We start from the raw sequence: 11702 nt of genomic DNA on the forward strand, positions 1-11702 counted from the left end.
TCATCTCTGCAAGTGCTGCTGTTGCAGACCTCAACTGCCCTTGTGTGCCTGTCCACAAGTGCTAATGGCTTTGAGGACAGGCAAGCATGTTCCCCAGTCTAAGTAAAAGAAAGCTTTTTCTGCCAACTGTTTAGACCTCATAATTCCAGCACATACAACCAGATTTCAAGACCCTCAATAGATTAAGCCATCTGGAGACTGAATCAAGGCAGTCTAAACTCATATCTGAAAATTAGTCTTACTCGTTCCCATCTGCCACAGTGGAAAACTGAGAGTCTTATTTTGTGAGGTAAAGTTCTTCCACCTCACTCGAGCAGGTGCTGGGGGGCGCAGCACCATGTTGCTTGAGCATTAGGATTTCTCACACTGGAGGGAGAAGGTAACTACTTGCAGTTTAGGCTAGCAGTAGAAAGTATTCAACACATGGCATACCTGTCTATATTCAAGACAACATGTTACAAAGCAAAGTTTATTATTCAAAATTGTTTATTAAATAGAAGGAATTATCAATGCTATAAACAGTGTCCAATTCATGTTCTGATGATGTTCATCACCTTTCTTCTGCAAACTCCAGCTGTTCAACAATTTCATCCAACCTTCTTCTGCTACAATAAAGTCTTGAACTTGGACCTTGAACTTAACGTGGACCTTGAACTTTAAACTTGAACTTGGAACAATAAATTATCTAAGCGTTTCTTCCCAGAACAAAACTGAATACCTAAACCAGTCAAACTGTAACAGCCTCATTCCCTGGGGCTATGGATTGTAATTCAAATAGAGAGAAGGGTTGTAGGAAGTGGTCTGCTGATAGATTTGTCGGGAGAGGTACGGTCTAACTGCCTGGAAGGTCCTGCCAGCACCACTGCATGAAGGGATGTTCACCAGCAGGTTTTCCCGCTCTGTCTCCGAGGTTAATCTGCTGTAGGCCTAAAATCAACAAAAAGGAAAAACAGTGTCATCCATTTGGATACATTGCTCAAAAAAAAATAATCAAAGCTAGGCACCTGTGACTGCTCTACCCTTTCACAACATAATTTTTCACCTGGTCCCTCCCTCACCAGGTCTCTTTTGTGAGCTGACAGGCTGATGTGGAACTAGTAGTGCTCCCTCAGGAGCCTGCTCTGTACAGCCAAAAGCAACGGGTGCCAAGGCATCCGTTCCTTTGCTGCCTTACTAAACAGCTCCCACAGGATCATCATGTCAAATACCAGCTACATTATTTCTTCCACGCCTTACATTTGTTGGCTGTCTGCGCACAGTACTCTGTATTCCTGAGGCAATCTCACCTGGTACAGAAGCTGAGGAGAAGGGAAGGCAGCTGCAATAGCCTCAGCCATCGCATAGTTGACCTGCCTAATTTGTTCTAACTGCCTCTTCCAAACTTGCAAGAGACCATTTACAACATGATCCACCTTCGGCCCTCCACAGCACCCCGGACCCGCGTAGAAAGGGAAGTCCGTCTCCTCTTTTGCTCGCCTAGGGAGAACAAAGAATGGGAAAGCAAGTAAGACAATGAGGCTATGAAGAAAACCCTATCCCTGCATCTGTCATTGCATTGGCGTCAAATGCTGAAAGTCTGACCCTCTTTTCTTTACATGCATTACCAGTTTCCTTGCTTGAGACCCAGATTTCCTACTGAAAAGGGAAACAATCCTGTACTTGGGAGCCATCCTGACACAAGCCAACATGAACACAAAGTGGTACGTTGACATGAGAGAATTCCCTTTCTGTCAACCAGTTAAAAATTGTTGTACCAAAGTACAGCCATGTAGCTGCTGTTCCCTCCAGTAACTGTGAAAGTGCAGCCTCTACGAAGACATGGCCAAACCTCATCTGCCTGCTCACCTGAATGGTGCTTCAGCTACAGCTTTTGTGAACATGGTGACAAATTCTCCAAGCTCCTCCCAGCTCTCAAACATCTGGATTTGGACTTGTTTGGACACCTGCAGATCCACCAAAGCCTGTAAACCACGAAAGGAACAATTAATCTTGTCACATCAAACAGCACTCTTGTCTGAAACAAAAAAAGGTCACAGTTTCTTGTTACAGGATGAGACCAGCCACTCTCTCCCCATTTTGGGAACAGTTAATTTAAGGGACTGAAGTATTTAGGGGGTGGCGTGCCTCCTGCTGGTTAATACTGGTTTAGTGACATTCCAGCTGCCGCAGCTCTTCAGTGGCAAGCTCTCATTTCGTGTAGCCCATTTCTTGGAACAGTGTTCAAAGAAGAGATGATGGCTGCATGCCTGTTTTACAGGTACTTACTTCTTCCACATCCCTTCTGGTTATTCCCAGATTTCTCAGGCTTCCCTGTTCCTCTTCTTGGTTTACACTTGCTGCCGCCTGTGGTCGTTTCTTTTTTGACTGAATTCTGAGAAACCCAAGGAGAGTAAAGTAAGACTGGGAACTCATTCACAGGTATTCCCCAGTGGTCACTGGGGTGACAGGCTGGAGGGGCCTTTGCTTGTGTTTCTGTATAATAGGGGAATAGTTCTGTGTGGGATCACCCCTTGGGCTCCAGTCTTTGCTACAAGGAATTAATGTAAACACCTATGGCATTTATGGCATTTGTCAAGGCCAGAGACAACACAGAAACTTTTAGAGGGAAGGATGTTCAACCTGAAATATTCTTCTACTCCAACTACTGCCAATGCAATAATTTTCTGAGGCATCGCCTCCATCATGTAAGTCACGTAGCCCGACAGGGTCGTAAGCTGTCCCGCAGAGCCCTGGGCCACCTGCAAAGAGCAACAGAAAAAAAAGGAGTTAAACCATTCTGAGATGCACATTGTGATAAACGCAGTCACGATTCATGTCAAAATAGAATATTGTGTGATAAGCGTAACTGTTGTGCCCTGTGTACATCTAAAAGAGTTTGTGACCATTATAACCTGTATCACAATTGTAATGAATAGGCGCATTGCTTCTCCTTTAAGACAATGTAAAAACTCCTCCTTCCTCTGAGGCAACCGCTATTAGAAAAGCGTGCCGAAGGAGACCCAGCAGGAGAAGGTGTACCCTAACGACCCAGCGGAGAAAGAGCAGGACGAACATCCGCAAGCGAGGAGAGATTGGTCAAGATGCTGGTATAAAAGATGCTGCTTTTAGGACTCAGGTGTGCATGTGGTAGAGCTAATTGAGCTCTCCACGTACCCAGCACTGTTTTTGCTTATTGTTTCTCAAGCTAAATTGATTGAACCCAAAATAAAATTGTTTTAATTGTTATCATTTATAACGACATGTAAGTGCATCAACCTATGGCTCTGATTCTACAGATAGGTCTGCAGATGAAAAATTGTTTGCACTGCTCTTTGGGGGCAAGCAGGCAATACTTGATCTGGTATAAATTATGGCAGAAAATTTAAAAACCATCACACTCGATCTGACCATGTTACCTCTTCAAAAATGTGTGAAAAATTGTAACTAAGAAAGCAAGCTGGCCAAAACTTTGTATTGTACAACCCGAGTGGTTTTAATCCACCGATGGCTTCCAAAAGCAGATTTCTGGTTTACTGAAGCCATGGCTCCATCCCACATCAAAACCTTCCTGCTGTGAAGAGGGATGACAACCACCACTCTTCTAGCAAGGCATGTTCAAGAGCACAAAAGTTATAAGCACTCTTACTTGTTTGTAATTGTAAACCATGCCCATAAAATCCTCCAGCTGAAGCACAGTCAGGACACGTTCTTCTTCTACCCATTCAGTTCCTGCATCCACCTGTTCAGATATGAAAACAGCCAGACCAAGGGTGTGTTTATAATTCACTCAAACCAGTGCTCCCACTCAGAGGCAGGGAGAAGACAAGAGGGGTGTTTATTTGGCCTGCTAAATACAATGACTAATGAGTGTAAATAACTGGGGGGGGAGGCAAGAACATTGAGATTTTGCTTGCACACCTGAATTTTTCGCCTCCAGCCGATGCTGCACGGAATAGCTTGGCTAGCCTCCACACAGCAATACTTTTCAGCCTGCAGAGCCTTAAGGACATGCACTCCACCTGCTTTCTGTAAGAGAACTGAAAGCAACGCCCAGGTCAGGCCTGCAGAGCAGACAGCACCCAACACAAAGGAGGTGCGGGCTGTGAGGACAAGTACCTGAATCTATCACCACGTCAATGCGTTGCTGGCTCTTCCCTAGCTGCTGGGCTTGTGGCATTTGAGCACGGGCATTCCGCTCCCTCCGCTGCCAGGCATCACCGCGGGCTGCCCCACTGCCCTCCGCACCAAGCCTGGCCTTCTTGGCGGCGGGGGCTTCTTCGAGGGACCCGCTGCTGGCCGTGGGGCTGCCAGGCTGGCCTGGGGGCTCGGAGGGAGAACCCGCCAGCAGGCACCCGCAGAGTCTCTTGGCGCCACGGGGGCTGTTTCGGTTGCCATCGAACGCTTGTCCAGATGGCACCTGGGCTCCCTGCGGCTCCCTGCTGCCGGGGGCCAGCAGGTGACTACCATCGCTCGGGCCAGCTAGCGCCTCCGCGTCCCTGCCGCTGGCGGGGGGGGGCTCAGCAGCTGCCATCCAGCTGGCCAACTCACTCATCCTGAGCCTATCACGCAGAGGGATGAATTCCTCCTCCTCCTCATTCTCCATGAACACACCCTCGTCCTCCTCCAACAGATAATCCTCATAATATCCGTAGCCGTACTCATGCTCAAACCCATCACCCCCATCTTCCTCACTGTCCTGCTCCTCGCTCTCGCTGTCCTGCTCCTTGCCCTTGTTGTCCTGCTCCTCGCCCTCACTGGTCTCCTCCACAACCACTCTGGCCACCATCCCCTCCTCGGGAGAGGCAGTCGGGGGCTGCCGCTGCTCCGGCTCGGGGGCCGGGGGTGGAGACGAGGGCGGCATTGCTGCCGGGTGTAGCAGGGAGGTTCCGGTAACCAGCCCGGCCTCAGACTCCGAGTCGTCGAAGATGTCGTCGAAGATGACGTCAAAGCAGCGCGACGCTGCCGCGCACCCTGCCGCGCCGCCCAGGCAACTGAATCCCCAGCGCTGCGGCGCCCGTTGAAGCAACCTCGGCCCAGCTCCTATTGGCCCAAACCGGCCGGCAATATGATGCTCTCGGTCGTGCCCATCACAGCCCTCCGCTCGCGTCCCCGCGTCCCCGCGGAAGGATCTGGCCAACCACAATGGCGCCGCTCGCGGCCCGGCCGCCCGGCGGAAGGCTCGGACCGGCCACTGCGCCCTGCGACCTCCCAGCGGAAGGAGAAGAGCAGCGGCGGGGGGGAAATGGCGGCGCTGCGGCGCCTGTGTGAGTGCGGGGGTAGCTGCCGCTTCACCCCTCCGCGGGGTGGGCAGGGGTCCGGCTGGGGCGGAGGCAGCGAGTGGGGAGGGGGCGCCCTGGGGGGGGTTACTGCTGGTAGCTGGGCGTCGGGGCCTTGACTTTTACCTCAGGTGGGGGCTGGGCGAGGGCCCGAGCGCTACCTCTGCGCGGGGCCTTCGTGCGGGAAGGGGCCTCGGTGGGGGCCGGGGTGCCGCGGGCCAGATCCCTGGGTCCCCCTTGCACTGGAGAGCCGCCAGGGACGAGGCCCGCACCGCGTCTCGGCGCTGCCGCTGGGTCGCGGTCGCGGCGGAAAATTCGGCCTGGGGCAAGCAGGGTTAATGTGCGCGCGGTGGCGATCGCGCACCCGGCGGTGCTGCTCTCCCTTGCACAGTGCAGTGGGCAGGAGGCTGTTAAAATCCCCTTTTTTAATCTAGAAGTGGTAAAGACAAATATCCTCGTGGCTTTCTTTTTTTTTTTTTTTTTTCCCGCGGGGCATCAAATCCTTGAAGATTTTTCCACTGATTTCCAATGTGACTTAAGTCAAGTTACGAGCTCTCTGTCCCAGTTTGCTCTAGACAGCTGGTTTTGCCCATGTCTGATGCTTTGAGGTTCGTTTTTTCTCTAGCAGACTTCTTTCATGCAGCACAAACTATAACCCTGGAATCAAGCTGTTGAAGGTTTGTTTTGACAAAAGGGAATTGGACTATAATTTTGTACAATTTGTGTATATTAAACTGTAGTTATCGTTCATCTTTTCCTGCTTCCCTGTATTTTTTCAAGTCTCAGAGCCTTTTTTTACTTACCCATTAAGCTCTTGAAGTTAATGTTTCCTTGTAGAGCAATTATCCTTTTCGCAACAGTATTGCTAGCTCTCTGAGTATCTCTGGTAATTTAAGTGCTATTAAATGAATGCAGTGGTTTTATTCAGGTTAAGGCAACATGAATGTGATGATCGCCACTGTTGCATACTAACCTGATGCTTAGGGGCTCAATAGAGGGAGGCAGAAAAATTGGATTTGCTACTAACTGCATGAAAGGAGGTACTGAAGAGATTGATTTATTTTTTTAAGAAGAGCTCATTATATCTCAGTCATTTTTAACAGAAGTTCATGAGAGGCTCAGATTTGTTGATAAGAAAACCAGTGTTTTCTGTTACTGTCTTTTGTATAAGGAAGGAGTTTGTGATGTGGATGATATTTATGTTCCAGAGAAAATCAGTGTCTGTAACAACTGATTTTTTTTTTTCTTTCTCCTTGACTTGTCCTGATTGTAACTCAAGAATTTGCAGAAAATGCTTTTATTAGTATGTTCAGAATAGCAATTATATATAATATCATAGAATGGTTTGGGTTGGAAGGGACCCTAAAGATCACCCCGTTCCCCCCCTGCCCTGGGCAAGGACACCTTCCACTAGCCCAGGGTGCTCCAAGCCCCGTCCAGCCTGGCCTTGGGCACTGCCAGGGATGGGGCATCCACAGCTTTTCTGGGCAACCTGTTCCAGTGCCTCACCCCTCTCCTAGTGAAGAATCTCTTTCTAGTATCTAACCTACATCTCCCCTCTTTCAGTTTAAAGCCGTTCCCCCTTGTCCTATCACTACATGCCCTTGTAACAAGTCCCCCGTGAACTTTCTTGCTGGCCCCTTTAGGCACTGGAAGGCTGTTCTAAGGTCTCCCCAGATCCGTCTCTTCTCCAGGCTGAACAACGCCAACTCTCTCAGCCTGTCTTCCTAGGAGAAGGTGCTCCAGCCCTCTGAGCATCTTTGCGGCCTCCTCTGGACTAGCTCCAACAGGTCCATGTTCTCTCTATGTTGGGGGCCCCAGAGCTGAATGCAGTACTGCACAGGGGGGGTCTCACAAGAGCAGAGCAGGGAAGGAGGATCACCTGCTTGCCTTACTGGCCATGCTTCTTTTTATGCAGCCCAGGATTTGGGTGGTTTGCTGGGCTGCAAACACACATTGCTGGGTCATGCTGAACTTCTCATCACCAACACCCGCAAATCTTTTTCAAGACTGCTCTCAATCCGTTCTCTGCCCAGCTTGTAAATGTGCTTGGGGTTGCCCCAGCCAACATGCAGGACCTTGCACGTGGCCTTGTTGTGCTTCATGAGGTTTGCAGGGGCCCACCTTTTAAGACTGCCAAGGTCCCTCTGGATGGCAAGCCTTCCTTTGAGCGTGTCAGCTGCACCACAGCTTCGTGTCATCGGCAGGCTTGCTAGGGGTGCACTCAATCCCAGTGCCCATGTTGCCGACACAGACACTAAACAGCACTGGTCCGAACAGCGACCTCCGCTTGGACATTGAGCTGTTGACTGCAACTCTCGGGTACGACTGTCCAGCCTATTCCTTATCCACCAAGTGGACAACCTGTCAAATCCAAGTCTCTCCCGTTAAGAGACAAAGATGTCATGCTGGACCAGTGTCAAAAGCTTTGCACAAATTCATTAGTAGCTCTTACTTTGTCCACCAGTGCTGTAACCCCTGTCACAGAAGGCCACCACACTTGTCGGGCACGATTTGCCCTGAGTGAATCCATGTGTTCATCTTATTTTCCATGTGCCTTAGCACAGTTTCCAGGAGGATCTGCTCCATGATCTTGCCAGGCACAGAGGTGAGGCTGACCAGCCTGTAGTTCCTCAGGGCTTCCTTCTTCCCTCTTTAAAAATGAGGGTTCTGTTCCCCTTTTCCTGTCAGTGGGAACTTCGCTGGACTGCCGCGCCTCCTCAAGCACGATGGACAGTGGCTTAGCCGCTTCATCCGCCAGTTCCCTCTGGACCCATGGATGCATCTCATCAGGTCTCGTGGACTTGTGCACCTTCAGATTCCGTAGATGGTCTTGAACCTGATCTTTTACAGTGGGTGGTTCTGTATTCTCCCCGTCCCTGCTTTTGCCTTCTGTTACTTGGGCTGTGGGGCTGCAGCATTTGCCTGTGAAGACTGAGGCAAAAAAGTCATTGAGTACCTCGGCCTTCTCCATGTCCTGGGTAACCAGGTTTCCCATTTCCTTCCAGAGAGGGCCTGCATTTTCCCATCTTCCTTTTGTCACTGATGTACCTATATGTTGGGGTCTGCAGCGGGTCTGCAGACAAGTTAGTGGACTTCAAAGACTTAGCCGTGTACCTTTCAAGACAGCCACAAATTGTCAGGTATGTAAACAGGGTGTGAAGAATCGGAACTTAGAACCGCAGCATACGGACACCTACAGCAACAGCAAATAGCAAGCAAGAAGAAGGACACAAAAACCTATCAGGATCTAACACCTTCACTGTCTAAGATATATAAATAGTTTGTATAAACAATAAAGGCCATTTTTGTCTGAACCCAGCCATGCAGACATAGCGTTTCTTTTCAGTCCGCCTCGACTTGCGTCACCACACCTATAGAAGCTTTTCTTGTTGCCCTTGATATACCTGGCCAAATGTAATTCTGTCGGGGCTTTAGCTTTCCTAACCTGAACCCTGGCTGATGGGGCAATTTCTTTGTATTCTTTCCAGGCTACCTGTGCATGCTTCCACCCTCTGTAGGCTTCCTTTTTATGTTTGTCCAGGAACTCATTGTTCATCCATGCAGGCCTGCTGGTGGTTTTGCCTGATTTTCTCTTTGCTGGGATGCATTGCTCCTGAGCTTGGAGGAGGTGATCCTTGAATATTAACCAGCTTTCTTGGGCACCTCTTCCCCCCAGGACTTGGTACTCTTCCAAGCAGATCCCTGAAGAGGCCTAAGTCTGCCCTCCTGAAGTCGAGGGTAGCAAGCTGGCTGTGCATCCTCCTTGCTGTCCTAAGGATCTTGAACTCGACCATTTCATGGTCACTGCAGCTTGAGCTTCACATTCGCCACCAGCCCCTCCTTGCTGGTGAGAACAAGGTACAGTATAGCACCTCTCCTCATTGGCTCCTCTGTCACTTGGGGAAGGAAGTTACCATCAACACATTCTGGGAACCTCCATGAGGACTACGCTGAGAAAAGATACACTGTTTGGGAGAAAGGTTTGTTTGTGGTTAGCTTGGCTCTCATAGAAGTAGAAAAAAGCGTACAACAACCCATTATATTGAGAGGCCCATTTAAAGTTATAAAACCAGTCACTACTGGGACCCTTCCCCTGACAGGGTGGCCCAGAAAGCCTCAGTACGAAAGTGGTATGCTGAGATTGAACACTATTGTAACACTTTCTCTGTATCTGAAGGTGCTTTAAAAAAAACTAGCTATAAAAGAAGTTGAGAGCCTGGATGAGGGCCAAGATAAACCTGTCTCAGTCATTCAGGTGGCCCCTCCTTTTCCCTGTGAACAGTCAGTTAGTGCTTGGTTTACTGATGCTTCTGCCAAAAGAGAAGGAAAAGTGTGGAAATACCGAGCAGTAGCGCTCCGTACCTCTTCCAATGAGCAAATTGTAACAGAGGGAGAGGGTAGTGCACAAGTTGGTGAATTAATTGCAGTATGAAGCATTTTTCAACATGAAGCACAAACTACTTCTCCTGTTTACATTTATACTGATTCTTATGCTGGATTTAAGGGATGTACCGAATGGCTTCCTTCCTGGGAGAAAAATGAATGGCAGGTTAATAGGATTCCAGTGTGGCAAAAGGAAAAATGGTGAGACATCTTAAGTATTGCCAGCCAAGGGAACTTTGCTGTACGTTGGGTAGCTTCCCGTCAGATAGATGGGGGGTCAGCGGGAGAATGGAATAACTGGGCTGAAGAGTTAGCAAGGCTAGCTCCTGTACAGAAGGACCAGATTTCAGAAGACGGGGAACACCTGTTAAAATGGTTACATGTAAAATGCAAACACACAGGAGCTAAAGATCGGTACCGTGAAGCCCTTGCCCGAGGCTGGCCCGTCACCAGAGAAATGTGTAAAACCTGTATATCAGCCTGTGAACAATGTCGAAGAAGACTTGAAAGGCACCCTTTAGAGGATGACCCTCTGCATTTGAGGGAGGGTAAAGGCTTGTGGAATGCCTGGCAGGTGGATTATATTGGCCCCTTTAAGAGATCGGGAGGAAAACATTTTGTGCTGGTGGGAGTGGAAATAACATCAGGACTAGTCCAAGTAGAAGCCTTTAACAGGGCTTTAGAGGGAGAACACTTTGAAAGCACTGCGTGAATGGTTTGGAACTGTTCCAAAGCCACAAGAAATACAATCTGATAACGGTTCTCGCTTTACCGCCAGAACTGTACAGGATTGGGCACGAAGTGAATGGATTAAATGGGTGTTTCATACCCCCTATTATCCGCAAGCTAATGGAACTGTAGAAAGGGCCAACGGTCTCTTAAAACGACTTTTGAAACCTCATGAGGGAAATTGGGATGTCCGCTTGTGGGAAGCTGTTAAAGGTGTAAAAGATAGATGGGGGGTAAACAGATGCCCCAAAATAACTGCTTTTTGCCCAACGGCTCCTTCTTTGATTCCCTCATTATTAAAGGGACCAAATGATTTAAAGAACCTAGCTCACTTCTCAGGACAACCCGTTCTGGTGGCACTTCCTACTGTGGGAAACGTACCGCTGGTACTGAAAACCCCATTGAATGCATGTGCTTGAGACGCCTCCGATGCCCTGGGAAAAGAACATAAGATAAATACCTGCTGGATAATCCCATCATTTTAACCCCTTTTTCCTCAGGGAGGCAAGCTCTGTTGTTTTATTTTTACAGGTGAACTCCGAGGGACACTGAGAACATGAACTATGAATAAATGAAAATCCATAGCCCTAAATTTTAAAATGACTAATAGTAAAATTGGACTGTTAGATGCACTTGGTATAATCCAAAATAACCTTTCTTTGGCTCTTAGTTGTATCCAGGCCCAATTATGGATACAATCAGTGGCTGCCTCAATTATTAGAGAAGGTGAAGGAGGCACTTTTCCCACTGAAATTTGGAAAATAGTTGGGACAGTGCCACTGACTTTGAGAGGAAACTCCAATCCTGGTGGAATTTGGTAAACTTTACTTATAACCCCACCACAAACATTGCCAGCGCTTTTGTATTGACAATATCCCATGCATCAATAAATGTAACCTACCCCATTACTGCCTTAGGGTTGAATCACAATGGAACCATACTCTATCCTTTTGAGCATAGAGTATGGGCCCAAAAGGGGGATGAGAAATGGCAAACTGTAGATTTGGAATCTTGTATCATGCGGGAACAACAAGGATTTGTCTGTGAAGGCAACACAATCAGAGCTCAGGACATTTGTTTAGACGCTACACAGAAAATCTGTCATTTTGAGATTCGTCCTGACGATAACCCTGAAACAGTGGTTGTATATATTGGCAAAGGTTGTGCATGTTTGAGAACTGCTTGTAATTCTGTACCTGTAGATAAGGTGATTGTAGATACTAAGAATCATTCAAATTTTTGTATTTACATCACTGGATGTGACTTCTCCTATTTAGCCCCAGTCATATCTCACCAGCTGTTGAAGTCTAATTATACACTGATTCATGAATT

General features: G+C 48.3%; 2 protein-coding genes across 7 annotated transcripts in view; one reads left to right on the forward strand and one right to left on the reverse strand.

Annotated features, from left to right (window-relative positions):
• Positions 1–437: 437 nt before the first annotated feature.
• On the reverse strand, positions 438–5242 carry LOC308067658 (crossover junction endonuclease EME1-like). Its single transcript, XM_080396886.1, has 8 exons — positions 4096–5242; positions 3898–4016; positions 3626–3718; positions 2620–2738; positions 2266–2371; positions 1846–1961; positions 1287–1476; positions 438–927 (listed from the first exon to the last, which is right to left on the reverse strand). The coding sequence occupies exons 1-8, from the start codon at positions 4838–4840 to the stop codon at positions 757–759; spliced, it is 1659 nt and encodes a 552-aa protein (XP_080253012.1). The 5' UTR covers positions 4841–5242; the 3' UTR covers positions 438–756.
• Positions 5125–11702, forward strand: part of LOC308067816 (urotensin-2 receptor-like) — a 29000-nt gene continuing 22422 nt past the window's right edge. The window contains exons 1-2 of one of the 6 annotated variants that reach the window (XM_080397279.1): positions 5125–5243; positions 8935–9116. The gene's annotated coding sequence lies outside the window, so the exon portion shown is untranslated. Of the gene's footprint in view, positions 5244–5290; positions 9117–10901; positions 11701–11702 lie in introns of those variants that run through there. The other 5 variants (XR_013929748.1, XM_080397278.1, XM_080397280.1 and 2 more) reach the window with 5 other exon arrangements.

This window comes from Falco punctatus, assembly GCF_963210335.1.
Source record: "Falco punctatus genome assembly, chromosome: 1".
Taxonomy (NCBI): Eukaryota; Metazoa; Chordata; class Aves; order Falconiformes; family Falconidae; genus Falco; species Falco punctatus.

What these genes read in the sequence shown, in the direction of transcription:
- LOC308067658 (XM_080396886.1), bottom strand. Translation starts at nt 4,840, where the DNA reads ATGCCGCCCTCGTCTCCACCCCCGGCCCCCGAGCCGGAGCAGCGGCAG. An exon ending in TGGTTTACAATTACAAACAA is followed by an intron (nt 2,739 to 3,625) that starts GTAAGAGTGCTT and finishes TGCTCTTTGCAG; the next exon opens with GTGGCCCAGGGCTCTGCGGG. An exon ending in CCAGAAGGGATGTGGAAGAA is followed by an intron (nt 1,962 to 2,265) that starts GTAAGTACCTGT and finishes CGTGGTTTACAG; the next exon opens with GCTTTGGTGGATCTGCAGGT.